General features: G+C 35.7%; 1 protein-coding gene across 1 annotated transcript in view; it reads right to left on the minus strand.

Annotated features, from left to right (window-relative positions):
• Nucleotides 1-15,482, minus strand: part of IL1RAPL1 (interleukin 1 receptor accessory protein like 1) — a 1,395,449-nt gene that overhangs the window by 674,496 nt on the left and 705,471 nt on the right. The window contains exon 3 of the mRNA XM_003917532.5: nucleotides 10,815-11,094. Coding sequence (XP_003917581.2) covers nucleotides 10,815-11,094 — 280 coding nt within the window. The remainder of the gene's footprint in view (nucleotides 1-10,814; nucleotides 11,095-15,482) is intronic.

The raw sequence follows: 15,482 nt of genomic DNA on the forward strand, positions 1-15,482 counted from the left end.
TTTAACCAGCCCCTTTTTGTCTTCTCTACATTCAATGAGATTTTTATTCATTTTTTTTACTTTATGACCATACACAAAATTAGATTTAGAAAGACCCTTGAATAATCTTAACTTCCTATTCTGTTTCACTGATCTCAAATAAGTGATTACTTTATCACTTATCCCAAATTTTGCGGATCAGCAGCTACTACGTTATGAAGCCTATTCAATTTCTCTTCACTAAATGCATCAATATTAGCAGTTAACATTTTTTTTTTTTTTTTGGAGAATAGTTTTTTTTTTTTTTTTTTTTTTAACAAATAAAGAACAAATAGTAATAATTACAGTAATAACCCCATATAGCCACCAATAAAGTCCTATTGGGTTATAAGTGACTTGTTTGCCTGGCATATGTTGTTTGTAATTTTTAAAATTCCCTTATTATAATTACCAACTATGTCATGTCCTAGATTTTTAGTAATGTTCGTGAAATATGATAAATATACATGTTATATTCATGGTTGAAAAGGGCCTATAGTGAATCATTTGACCTAAAATGGAAAAAATAAAAAGACTACATAAAATCTCAAATTGGACTTTATGCACCTAATTGTTTTACAAATGTATCTTTTTCAGTAGCCTATCTACTCCATATTAATTTGATAATTTTTGAAGAAAATTCATAAGTCTCTGTCTGCCTTGAACATGACACAATTGATTTCAAAGTGTTCTCTAAGCTGACTCTCCTATTGGACTTGGTGAGATTAGACAAAGCTTTTCTTAATCCAGTGATCTAAGAAACTACCCTATCATCACTCCAGAAGAATTTCTTTCACCTTCTTAGTTTTAAAAAAAAAAAAAAAAAAAAAAAGGCTGTTTGGTTGAAGACATGTATCTCCTAGATGGTTAAAAAAATCGGTAAATCAAATAGACAATTCACACAGTTCTTGGCTTTTACTTCCATCAATTGAATTTGTTGTTTTTGAAAAGAACACAACCCAGAAATATAGCAATTTGGCTAATTATTGCTCTGTTAAAAATAGTTTGATCCATTAGAAAATGCCTTCATGTCTCAGACATGGAAATATGGCTTAAACTTCAATGCCATCCCCAAGAATCGTCAGAGTTATTCAACTGAAAAATCTCGTTGAAACCTATTATGGCAAGAAAGTTGTCTCTACCAAAAGAACTACAGAAAGTGCCTGATGTGCAGTTTTACGATTTAAATATATTATCCATAAGAGACTCTACATCCGGACTTGAAATCTTATTTTAAAGACTTTCACTTGTATATGACTTTTTTTTTTCTTTTTAAAGGACTGGCTTATGTAGGTTTAATTGCATTTTTTATAATCTATAAATTATAGCTGATATTCTCAAGGGTATACCATGGTTTCAATTAAGAGAGATAGTTTAAAAATTAGGAAACCGAGATTGTGAAACTGCACTAGATCCTTGGAACACATATGCACGTGATCATTAGAATTACTGGGTAGGATATAAAACATTTATATGGACTTTGATTGTCCTGAACAAATTATGAAGACTCCTTAGGGCATGACTGTTTAAGGCTTTCTAAAATAATGCTGACATTATATATCCTTTGATTCAAGAATGACTTGATTTTTAAATAATAATTACATAAAAATCATAAATATTAAAAGTATACTATATTATAGAGATTTTAAAAAATTACTTAAATTGTTTATACTACAGTTGTAGCAGTTACTTGTGTGGGTCTATCAGATCTAACATTTTATTAGTTTTTATTTCCACCAGGTGACAGTAAAGGTATATTCTGTCCAAAGACAGATAATTGTCATCTCAAATACCAGAAATTATGATTTAGGACAAGCCATTCATAATTTGTGTTAGTTTCAGACAAGAGATGTCATAAGAAAAATGATTATTTTCTCATGGAAAATGACAGGAATCAGAAAATTGTGTAATTTTGTCTATAGCAGTGTTTTCCACAAGGTATTCTAAGGAACACTAACCTCAGTCACTCATTATTTTTTTCAATAAATATGTATTGAGTGCTTTCCCGTTGACAAACACCTCATATTGATCCTTAGGAGAAAAAACGTCTGTGGTAATATGTTTGGTATACAATGCATACTCCATCATCCAGAGAAAGAAGCTAAGAAAGTCTATGAGGCAGACTCCAAGATTCTTAGCTGGGAGGGTCTATGAGGCATACCCTAACACTAGCTAGGCAAAACTCATTTAAGAATCTTTGGTACATTGTCCTCCAGCATCCTGACTTGAACAGCAAAGTAGAGGGGCCTTTTTCCTGAAGATATTTATGGGTATGGCTTCTGCTTCATGAAGTAGATTACGACTTAATACTAGGAAGCTTCATAACATTTTAAGGAACCATACTACCTTACACTAAAAGGGATAAAGTTCAAATTGCAAAGATGCCTGGGCCATTAATTTTATATGGAAAGGAAGAGCACGCATCCAAGAATCTCAGAGAACCACTTCCAGTAAGCAGAACTGAACCCTAATTAAGAAGTGGGAGTTGAACAATAAGAACACCTGGACACATGAAGGGGAACATCACACACTGGGGTCTGTTGGGGGGTAGGGGGCTAGGGGAAGGATAGCATTAGGAGAAATACCTAATGTAGAAGACAAGTTGATGGGTGCAGCAAACCACCGTGGCACATGTATACCTATGTAACAAACCTGAATATTCTACACATGTATCCCAGAACTTAAAGTATAATAAAAAAATAAAAAATAAAATATATTGACTCTCCTTGGGGAAACAAAAAAGAAACCGGTGCCGTGTATCCAGCTGAATTTTAGAATTGTCGTGGGCCAGTGACTACTCTGTATCTCCTATCCCCAGCCCTCATTTCAAATGGGGATATTTAGTTTAGTTATGTTATCCCTGTCTCACGATTTATGTTGGCTATGTAAGGGCCAAATTATATAACTTTTTAGTTCACAGAGTATTGTATGAAGAGCAGCCATTCCTGAGCAGTTGTACTCAGGGAACTAAGCATGAAGAACCTCATTCACACTCAGAGCTGACTTGGATAATAAGATCATTGACTTCTAACCTAATCCTGATGCCACCGAAAGACATGACTTTGGAGGTTTTAGGAATGGGGTCACAATATTTTGTATTTATAAGGACATGAATTACAGTATTAAGGGTCAAAAGGTTGACTCTTAGACTGTTACTTTGGTGGCCCTACCAATGAACCACACCTCAAAGTCCTTGTAAAGTCTTCTCCTGTATTATCTCAAAACTTGGCTCAGTAAGCATGACTCAAGGAGATGCTTGATAAGTAGTTACACGTTCTGAGTTGCCATGTAAAAAGTCACTTGATAGAAAGATAAATGGAAAAAGTACATGGAGAGAGAGGCCCTCAGAAATAATAGAGAAACAGGCTCAGCAAATCCTGTATTGCAGTGGACTCCAGACACAAGTGACCACAGGCAAGATCACAGGAAGAACCACCTAGCTGAGTCCAGCCTACATTGCAGAATCATGTGCAAATAAAATGGTTATTGTTTCAAGGCACTAAGTTTTAGAGTGTTTTCCCTCCAAAATAGGTGAAGAAACAATTGTTTTTGAAGTAATTATAGGAAAGATAGAAAGAAAGTAAACATAAACTGGATTTTCTTAAAGAAATAAATATGTATTATTCAGGTAGGCAACGAAAATATTGAATTTCAAATGAAAGAACAAAGTGAAAAAATGATAAGAATTCATGCCTTAATCTGTGAAGAGCGGACGGGATAGTGAGAACATGACATGTTGCCATGTCATTCTTCAAGTTCTGAGGTCTTTTTCTCAGAGGTATTTCTTCCATCTTTCAGAGACTTCTTGTGCTTGTTTGCCGTCACATACAGACTTTTTAGTTGTAAGAAGGAAGACTTAAGAGTAACTGGGCTACTCTATCTTGGCAGAATTCCAATGAATTCTAAACTATTTTCATAGTATCTACAGCAATTTATTACACATTTATTTTCTCTTAGGTAAACTACTTGAAAGTAAAAGCTTTTCTTTAAATCTTTTTAATCCCAGCATTAGTATAGAATGAGTGAATAAATGGATTTTCTTTAAATACTTTTTGATAGATGCTTACTTAATATGTTCTTTCAATGAGAAAAAAGAGTTACATAGTCCTGAAAGGAAAAATCAAGACTTGGGCAAATGAACTACATACTACATATAACACATTACAAATATGTCATTTGAAAAAAATATGTTTTTAAAATGTTAACACACAAAAATCAATCACATTTTCACATAGTAACAATGTACATGTTGAAACCAAAATTAAACAGAAGATATCATTTACAAACATTCCAAAGGAAATTAAATACTTAGCTAAAATTTTAACAAAATGTTTGCAGGATTTGTATGCTGGTGAAAGAAACCAAAGGAGGAAATCCTAAATAAATGGAGGCACAAACTGTATTCACAGATAGTGAGACCCAAAATGGTAAAGATATCGATTCTCCTCAAATTGATCCATAGGCTTAATGAAATTGCAATAAAAAATTCTAGTAAGGATTTTTGTGGACATAGACAAACTTATGCTAAAATGTACATGGAAAATAATAGGCCCTACAATAGCTAAACACAATATTTAAAAAGACATATAAAGTAGGAGAACTCACTCTAGTTGATATTTTTGCCACCAGATAGCTATACTAATCAATAGAGATTGGTATTGGCAGAGGGATAGAAAAAAGTATGGAATAAATAACATAGAAATTAACCCACAAAAATATGCTCAATGGTTTTTGAATAAAGATGCAAAAGTAATTCAATGGAGGAAGCATAGCCTTTTCAACAAATAGTGCTGGGACAACTGGACATCCATCCCCATAAAACTAAGCCTTAACCTAAATAAACATCAGTCCTGCAATAAATACTAATTCAAAATTAAGACTTCATGATGAACATGCCAAAAGCAATTGCAACAAAAGCAAAAATTGACAAATGGGATCTAATTAAACTAAAGTGATTTTGCACAGTGAAAGAAACTATCATCAGAGCGAACAGACAACCTAAGGAATGGAAGAAAAGTTTTGCAATCTATCCATTTGACAAAGGTCTAATATTGAGTCTACAAGGAACTTAAACAAACTTATGAGAAAAAAAATCTCCATTAAAAAATGGTCAAAGGATATGAACAGACACTTCTCAAAAGAAGACATTTAACTGCCCAAGAAACATAGGAAAAAAGGTTCAACATTACTGATTATTAGAGAAATGCAAATGAAAACCACAATGAGATATCATCTCACACCAGTCAGAATGGCGATTATTAAAAAGTCAAGAAACAACAGATGCTGGCGAGGTTGCAGAAAAAAAGGAATGCTTTTACACTGTGGGTAGGAATGTAAATTAGTTCAACCATTGTGGAAGACAGTGTGGCAATTCCTCAAAGATAAAGAAACAGAAACACCATTCGATGCAGCAATCCCATTACTGGGCATATTCCCAAATGAATATAAACCATTCCATTATAAACATAAATGCATGAATATGCTCATTGCAGCACTAGTCACAATAGCAAAAACATGGAATCAACCCAAATGCCCATCAATGATAGACTGGATAAAGAAAATGTGGTACATATACACCATGGAATACTACGCTGCCATAAAGAAGAATGAGCACATGTCCTTTGCAGGAACATGGATGGAGCTGGAAGCCAGTATCCTCAGTAAACTAACACAGGAACTGAAAACCAAATTCCACATATTCTCACTTATAAGTAGGAACTCAACGATGAGAACACATCAACATAGGGAGGGGAATAACACACACTGGGGCCTGCTGGCACTGGGCAGGTGGGCTAGGGGAGGGATAGCATCAGGAAAAATAGCTGATGCGTGCTGGACTTAATACCTAGTTGGTGGGATGCTAGGGACAGCAAACCACCATGGCACACGTTAACCGATGTAACAAATCTACACATCCTGCACAGGTACCCCGGGACTTAAAATAAATAAATGCATACATACAAATAAAAAGAAAATAAGCATTTTTTCAAAAAAATATTAATTCAAAATTAATAACAGACTTAAATGTAAAATGTAAAGCAACTGAATTTTAAACAAATTTTTAAATCTTAAAAATAAAAAATAAAACAAGGAAAAATCTTCAGGACTTAGCATTTGGCAGAATTTTTCGACTTCACACCAAAAGCATAGTCCATAACTGGAAAAATTCACAAATTGAACCTTATCATAATTAAAAACTTCTGCTTTGTAAAAGACCCTGTTAGAAGGATGAAAAGATAACCTACAGGCAATCAGAAAATATTGGCAAACTACATCTCCAAAAAGAATTAATATTTAGAACATACAAAGAATTCTCAAAATTCAATGAGGAGAACATAAATAATTACATTATAAAATGTACAAAAATATGGACATTTTCCTGATGAGAAGAGAGATGGCAAATCAACACATGAAAATTTTAATCACTAGCCATTAGGAAAATGCAAATTAAAATCACAATGAGTTATCACAATATGCCTACCAGAATGGCTACAATTAAAAGTAGTGACAATCGCAAATGCTGCAAGGATGTGGAGAAATCATACATTGCTGGTGGGAACATCAGATGGTACAGCGACTTTGAAAAATAGTTTGGTACGTTCTTATAAAACTAAGCACAAAACTACCATTCAATCCATATTCACTCTTGCACATTTATTCCAGAAACATAAACTTATGTTCACCAAAAATTGAATACGAATGTTCATAGAAGTTTCCTTTTTAATATCCCCAAACTGGAAATAATAGAGATGCCTTTCAACAAGTGAACAAATATTGTGGTAGTTCATACCATGGAATACTACACAGCAAAAAAAAAAAAAAAAAAAAGGCATGAACTATGGATATGTACAACACTTGGATGGATTTCAAAGGAATTATGCTGAGTGAAAAATCCAATTCCATAAGGTTCTATACTGTATGATTTCATTAATATTGCATTAATAAATTAACAAAACTATAAATATAAAGGACAGATTAGTAGTTGACAGGGGCTTGCGACTGGAGTTGGGTAGAGATGGATGTAGCTATAAAAGAACAACAGGAGGGGCCCTTGAGATGACGGCATTGTTCTGTATCTTGACTGTATCAATGTCAATATCCCGATTATGATACTGTACCACAGTTTCACAAAATGCTACCACCGAGTAAATCTGGGTATGGGATCTCTCTATGTTATGTCTTGCAACTGAATATGAACCTGCAATTATCTCAAAAATAAAATTTTAATTAAAAATAGGGTGCTAAATAATGTAGCATGCTACCATTTGGGGGGCACTGGAATGCTTCCACATGTACCAGCCAGCTTTGCATATGAAACTGCTAATAGTGCATAACTATGAAAAGGGGAATTAAAAAGTTGGAGGTCAAGAATATGGAACTATTATTTTATTTTATTTAATTTTTAAGAGACAAGTCCTTGCTCTGTTGCCCAGGCAGAAGTGCAGTGGTGTGATCATAGCTCACTGCAGCCTCAAACTCCTGGGCTCAAGAAATCCTCCCACCTTATCCTCCTGAGTAGCTAGGACTATAGGTGCACACCACCACACCAGGCTAATTTTTCAAAAGTTTTATTTTTGTAGACACTAGGTCTATGTTATGCAGGCTGGACTCAAACTCCTGGCCTCAAACAATTCAACTGCCTCGGCCTCCCAAAGTGCTGGGGTTACAGGTATGAGCCACCACATCTGGCCACCAAATTTTTATTATTTTAAAAGTAAACTTGTTTTTATATATGGCCATAAAAGAAGACAAAAGAAATTGTTACATAGCTTTCCTTCATTCACTTTTTCATGTAAAAAGGAAAAATATAAATTTGAGTAAACTGAGTAAAGAGTCAAGAAGTATGGAGCAAAGAACTGTGTGGTATTATTCTGTCCAAAAGAGACATTAAGAGAAGGAAATAATAAAGTTCTTGTTCATTATAATGATAGTAGACTTAAATGTTTCCATTATGTATGCCATTTCATTGCATATATTCAAGTGTAAATGGAAATTAGTTTTATATGAAAAGCTTGATAAACAATTTCATTGAAAAGTTAATACTCTATATTGATCAGAAAGACTAGAACCTAGAATGGATGCTAACATTTTCAAGGCTCTAAAATTCTTTGCAAGTGAATTATTTAAAAACTAATGGTGACAGTTTAGTGGCTTGATAGCTAGCAATATGCCAAAATGTCAGTGACTCCACTGACAGCCCCTGAGCGCCTCTCACATCAACACCAAGCCATGCTATTTCAAATGCTGTTTGTAAAGACTTTTGAGTACCCCTTTCCAAATTGGACAAGGAAGATGCAACAACACTCGCTTCAAATCGATTGGCATATTTGAATTTCACTGACAAAAGTACCTCTTCCTGCAGTTTATCCCTGTCTCTAGATTGCCACTTGACACACATAAACTTTCAAGTATTTGTCTTTTACTTTCACCTTTTATTAAAATGTAGACATATGAACATATGGCAACTGTCAACATTTTGGAAACTTTTCAATCTTTCATTCATTATTGCAACTGGAAATTCAGAGGCTTTTTTTTTTTTTTTTTTTTTAGACAGAGTTTTGCTCTTGTTACCAGTGCAATGGCGCGATCTCGGCTCACCACAACCTCTGCCTCACGGGTTCGAGTGATTCTCCTGCCTCAGCCTCCCGAGTAGGTGGGATTACAGGCATGCGCCACCACCCCCGGCTAATTTTGTATTTTTAGGAGAGACAGGGTGTCTCCGTGTTGGTCAGGCTGGTCTCAAACTCCTGACCTCAGGTGATCCACCCACCTCGGCCTCCCAAAGTGCTGCGATTACAGGCACAACCCATCACACACGGCCCTTCCAGAGGCATTTTAATGCAATTTCTCAGAGTATTGGATCATAGTGTAATTTAAATACATCAGAGAACTGCAACCTCAGTGTTTGTAAAATTCAGATTACTATGTGAAAACACCATTATTTTTCCATCAATAATGAGTGACGAAATGTAGTGTTGTACTATGGACATCCAACTCAATTCTAATGTCAGATAAATGAGGACACGCATTTGCCTATCTTGAAGAATCATCTCACCACATGCATGAACAATCAGAAATAATGATTATTTAAAAGAAACATAGCAGATATGAAATTACAATCTAATTACTATTGGTCACATGGGAACAGCTAGTCCAAACAGTATTCTTTAACTGTACTAGTATGACAGTTATTGATCTGTACCCCTACAAAATCTCTACTTTTATTAAGAGTTATGTTTAATCATAAAAGGATTAGTAAACCCTAAGAGAAAGAAGAAGAGTTGCCAAAGGAATGATGCATTTGTTTGCTTATTTATTTTTGAGATGGAGTCTCACAATGTAGCCCAGGCTAGAGTACAGTGGTGTGATCTTGGCTCACTGCAACCAAGCAGCTGGGATCACAGGCACATGTCACTATGCCTGGCTAATTTTTGGGATTTTTAGTAGAGATGGGGTTTTGCCATGTTGGCCAGGCTGGTCTCTAACTCCTGGTCTCAAGTGATCTGCCCTACTCTGCCTCCCAAAGTTCTGGAATTACAGGCATGAGCCACCACACCTGGCCAGATGTATTTGTTCTTTTAAAATCCATTAGGCATTTTCCCCAAACACAACACTTTACAGATATTCATTTATATTTTCCAACATTAACATAATACATGTTGTCAGTGTTAGAAAGATACATTTCTGTTTAACTTTTATGCAACTTGACCTATTTCAATGTCCTAGCACACCTGTAGCCATGACTCAGCTTACAGGTAATTCTTACAGATGACAGTAAGAGGGAGGCATGATATTCATGACAGGAGTGTTAGCTGCTGATCAGGATTTCAGAAGTGGTAAATTTTTATTTGAAAAAGATACTAGGTGATTCTGAGACTTTCTCTGAGTTTGGGTATCAAGTACTTTAGATTCTTCTTTATTTCTCTGAATAAGCCCAAATACAGAAAGCCAAATAAATAGATTTAAACACACCTTCTATATGACTATACCCAGCTTTGCTAATGTTCTAATAGTCCAATGACATACACGATCATTCACGAAGGGTGTGATACACAATCCATGGGGGGCTAAATGCTTAAACTGAGGTTTTTAACTGCTAATGTGTTGCATGGACACTGCTTCAATGCATTATCATTAAACAAAGTGCATATGCCTCTTCTAGAAGCTGACAAAGATGTGTAGATGTATGGTGAGTATCCTTGGGGATACAAGGACTGAATTTGTTATTAACTTTGGTATAGGCCCTGAAAGACTTGGGAACATTTTTGTATTGATCCAGAAGTTTTGGTTAGCAAAGCAATCTGGAACACAGTCTTCATTTTCTGTAACATGGTAATACTTTCTTCTTCTCCCTGTGCACATACACACATTACCTAAATCATCTTTACAAATGTGTGTGAACCAGAAGTATCCATGCTCTATCTGTCTGTGAAGGGCAATAACAAAATGTTACAACTCATTTAGCAAGAAACTATGCATCTATTCTGCAAGTCTTTGCTTACATTTTATTTGCACCATTTTACTTCCTCTATAAATTTTATTTCATAGTTTTTAGTAATTCCTGGTAACATAAGTAGCTACCCAGATGGTATCTCTTTTCTCCATAAGCTAGAAATAATGTCTAATATAAATTCCAATCCCATCTTTCTATGATTGTGATTCTAAATTTCAGAAAGCAGCAACACATGCAAATATTGAGACAACGGCTTTAGGCAAAAGAGATAGCAGCAAAATTTAAGAATGAGAAAGCAGCCTGTGATTTCTTTGATTCAGCAGTAATATAATTAAAGGGATACCTGATGACACAGGCATAGAGACCGCTGTCCTGTAGCAATGTTGGCCGGAACCAAATGGAGTCTTCTTCTTTGCTCATTCTACTTCCATCAAAGGCTATTGGCTCTTCAAAGTCTCCAGGACCAGAACTTTTGTACCACATCAGACTGAGTCCAGCACTTTGGGCAAGGGAGTAATTTGCTCTGATATAACCATAAAAGAGTGCACATTTGATTCGAACAGGCTCTCCCACCAAAACTTGATATTTCTTGATATCGATAGACCAATCAGTGCATCCATCAGCTATAGTAAAAAAAAGAGAGAGAGAAAGAGAGGAAAAACATTAGAGGGAAAAAATAAGCAATTAGATTATTCATTCATCCAACAAATATTTACTGAGCATCCATATTGGGTCAGGTTTAATTCTAGGCACACAGCACATAGCAATGAATCAAACTAAGAATGGCCCTGCAAAGTAGTGGACTCTGCTAAAAAACAATGTATTCTTCACTTAGTCTGCTTCTGCTGTCATTTATTATTAGTTTATACCAGTGTGCTGGTTATTGATTTATTGCCTCTTAGTTGTAAATGTACCTTTCTGCCTGCTCGGTAAAAATAGATCTGGGCCTTTGAGATATGTTTTTCTTTACTAGCTGGCACTGAAGCTTGGTGGAGAGAGGGCACTGGTGAGACACTTCAGGAAGAAAGGGATTTACTTCCTATTTTCAGTGTGCTCACTTGGCAGGCTCTTGCAGTGTGCAAGGCTTCTTCAGCACCTGGCTCCAACAGTGCTTGCCAACCAGCAGCTTGGCGATGTTTCCCAGGTACCTTAGAGGGAGGGTCTCTGTTAACTTGCAGAAGACAGATTTCTGACAAGTTCTGCTAGTATAGCAACTTAGTGATTTCTGCCATTCGGTAAACTATGGTCGTACCTTCCCAATAAAGTGCGGATCTCTGCTTTGGGGATGAAAACATAGGGACTTTTTCTTAGGTGTGCTATCTCAGCCCCAGGGCTAATGGCAGCCATTCCTCTATTTTTAAGGGTTCTCTTTTGCTATACTCTGAATGTTTATGCCCTCCCCTGAAAATCCAAATGCTGAAGCCTTAACCCTCAATATGACGGTATGTGGACATGAGGCCTTTCTTTGGGAGGTAATTAGGATTAGATGAGGAGCGTCATGAGAAGGACACTCTTGATGAGATTAGTGCCCTTATAAGAAGAGACACCAGAGAGCTTTCTCTTTCACTCCATCGTGATTACAAAAAAGAGATCATGTGAGCACACTGCAAGAAGGTAGCCATCTGAAAGCCAGAAACCAAATTGGCTGTACCTTCATCATGGACTTCCCAGTCACCAGAACCGTGAGAAATAAATATCCTTTGTTTAAGCTACTCAGTCTATAGCATTTTGTTATGGCTGCCTGAGCAAACTAATACATCTTTCTTTCACACTAGCCAATCCCTTCATTACTATAATCCCCTGTTACATTTAATAATTATTTGTATAAATTTTCACTGTTCAAATGACTGTGTTTTTTCTCTGACTGGACCTAAACTGATACAAGTGAGAATAAATATTTTACAGCCAAACAATATAGAAATCAATAAAAGTGAGTTGAGCTCTGGTAGTGTTTTTTTTCCACAGCCAGAGACAGACGTAAACAGTCACTTTGCTCTGACTTCTGGGAGAATCGGGGAAGTGTAAACAAGAAACCATGTTGGGAAATGGGGAAGATGGGGGTGGGGTGTGATTGGGTTTTCTGTGTTTTCTGTAGGTACCATCTTCCAAGTGACATCTTGACACCATTTTTAGATCACCCCTCTCCCTGCACACACATACAAAACAACAGGTTCCCACAGGGCATCAACATTATCATCATCACGGAGAAGTTGTGAATTTACTGTTTAGAGAGGGCAGTTGCCCAACACTTAGCAAGAAAATCAATTTGGCATTACTCAGAGTATACAAATGTTGAGCAAAAGGGCAAAGACTGAGAAAACAGGACCTCTGACAGCAATAACATTTGAGTATTGCAAGCAGGGTTAAACTCACTACAAATTAAAAAGAGGGCAATCTAACAGCTCTGAGAACAGGATAAATAATACAGTATTCCAGAGAAGAAAAATGGTCTAGATGAAAAGGAGGATGTACATTATAGCAAGGAAGACACATAATAACATGTGGAATTAATTATCCACATTTATTATCTTTAAATTATATCTAACATCTAATAAGCACTTAACGATGTGTCAGGAGTTTATAAACTTTCATTTACTATTCACAGAAATACAAACTGAGGTGTTTGAACTTGCTCTTCCCTCGGCCTGGAACATTTTTTGCCAACCAACAGCATGGCTTTCTCTTTCTTTCTTGCCAAATATCACCTCCTCAGAGAGGCCTTTTGCCTTCCCATCCTGGTCACTTGATCCAGAGTAGGCCTTGATATTTTTTTCACAAGACCTATTGCTATTTGATGTTATATTATGTAACTACCTTGCTTTCTGTCTCCCCAGTTGAAAGTAAATCCCTTGAGAGCAAGGATGTTGTCCTTTTCACTTCCCTTTTTAGCCACAGTGCCTAGAATTGTGCCTCCTAACCAGCTTAGCATACATTTACCAAATGAATAAATGAATGAATGCTTGAATAAATAAGCAAAATAAACAATTGAATTACCAAGTTATACACTTGAAGAAACTCCATGTCGGCTAATAAGGGTGAGTGCTGGGTTCTCACCCAGATTTATCTGAACCTAGAAATAATTCTCCTTACTGTCACATATTGTTTACTAATAAATGTGTCAATTTCACAGCCTTCTTTGATTTAGTTAATTTCAATTACCAAATTTGGGTTTAAAATTTTTACAAAAGGGCTGTATGGAGGTACTATCTACAGTAAATATGCTGCAAGCTTGGTGGGCATCATCAATGTCTGAGTCATTGTCATAATTCCTGTCAATGACTACTGTAGAGCTGCCATACCATGTTAAACAGGATGGAAAAACTACATAGAGATGTCCAAGTTATATAATTTCATATATTTATCGAAACAGTTTTGTATATTTTCCCATTGCATAAAATGAATTCTAGGTGGTAATTTTTTAAACAGTTATAATTTTGATTATAAGTTTAAAATTATTTTGTTTTACCACTATGTAAATTACAATAGAATCAAGTTAATATAACTGACTATCTGTCATGGAGGGTATCGCTGCTAGTGAAAAAGGTTGAAATACCTTCAAGGTTGGAGTATATAAACCGTATGATAAAATTATTCGAGTCTCAGAAGATTTGTAGTATAATGCAAAATGCTTGAAGGGAAGCAAAAAGATTTAGTCTAGAAAGTTTTAAAAAGTTAGTAACAAATTAGATCGAGAGACTAGAAGAGACAGTTGTGCTGAGAACGCATACAGATATTAATACACACTTTCAGAATATGCTTTCTGAGAAAATGTTGGAAGAAAATCACAATTATTACTGAAAATTACTCTTACTCCATACTTAAATATTAGTCAGGAAAAAAGTTTCATACGGTTCAACGTCATGTGCCAAAGAAAAGTTAGAGGCAAAATGAAGAAATGGCACTTTGGACATTAGAGAAACTTGGTGTTCATTTCAATATGGAAACAGATGGAGGATCTATGGCTTAGGATGTTTTACTACCATTAAACTAAATGCATGCTGTTCAAAAATAAACTTAAGTTAAAATGGTTCAATAATTCCTGGGGAAAGATGGCAAACACTATAAAGAACAATTCAAGGCATACTCAAATTATTTAAATAAAATCTTTTTATTTTTATTTTTTTCCCCCAGAGACGGAGTCTTGCTCTGTCGCCCAGGCTGGAGTGCAATGGCAGGATCTCGGCTCACTGCAACCTCCGCCTCCCAGGTTCACGTGATTCTCCGGCCTCAGCCTCCTGAATAGCTGGGACTACAGTGCATGTCACCACGCCCAGCTAATATTTGTATTTTTAGTAGACACACGTTTTCACCATGTTGGTCACACTGGTGTCAAACTCCTGACCTCGTGATCCACCCGTCTTGGCCTCCCTAAGTGCTGGGATTACAGGCGTGAGCCACCGTGCCCGGTCTGCATAACATCATTTAAACCAATGATGGACGTAGGTCTCCCTTCAACAGTTACACTAAAACATTTTAATAAATGAAAGAAGTGATGAAGGAGATATAATTTTTTCCTTTGTTAACGTTTTGCCTTATTTGCACACATGTTCTCTCTTACACCTTGCATGTTGTATTATTGTTTCTAAACCAGTTGAAAATAAATTACAGACTTAATGATATTTCATCCCCAAATACTTCCGTATGTATCTCCTTCTGAATAAAGACTTTCAAAATATACCCACAAAGTGTATTTGTTAACCTTGTGTAGTGAGACCTTTAAAATCTTAAAAGGATATGTGATAACTTACAATCTAACTCTTGATGAACAGAATTGCTGTTGATCCATTCAGTTTTTTCTTACTTCAGCCCACAAGCTTTGTTGGCTTGGGAACAATCATTACAAAACCATATTTCTAGACACTGTTGATTTCATTACACATTAATTATATGTAATTTATCTAACTTTTATTGTTACTGGTTTAATATGGTTTTCTCCCTTTAGGAATAAAATACCTTTCTATAAGTCTCTCTCAGAAAGTTTGTTATTGGTACTCTCCTTCCCTGATGGGAG

The sequence above is a fragment of the Papio anubis genome, chromosome X, assembly GCF_008728515.1.
Source record: "Papio anubis isolate 15944 chromosome X, Panubis1.0, whole genome shotgun sequence".
In the NCBI taxonomy this organism is placed as follows: Eukaryota; Metazoa; Chordata; class Mammalia; order Primates; family Cercopithecidae; genus Papio; species Papio anubis.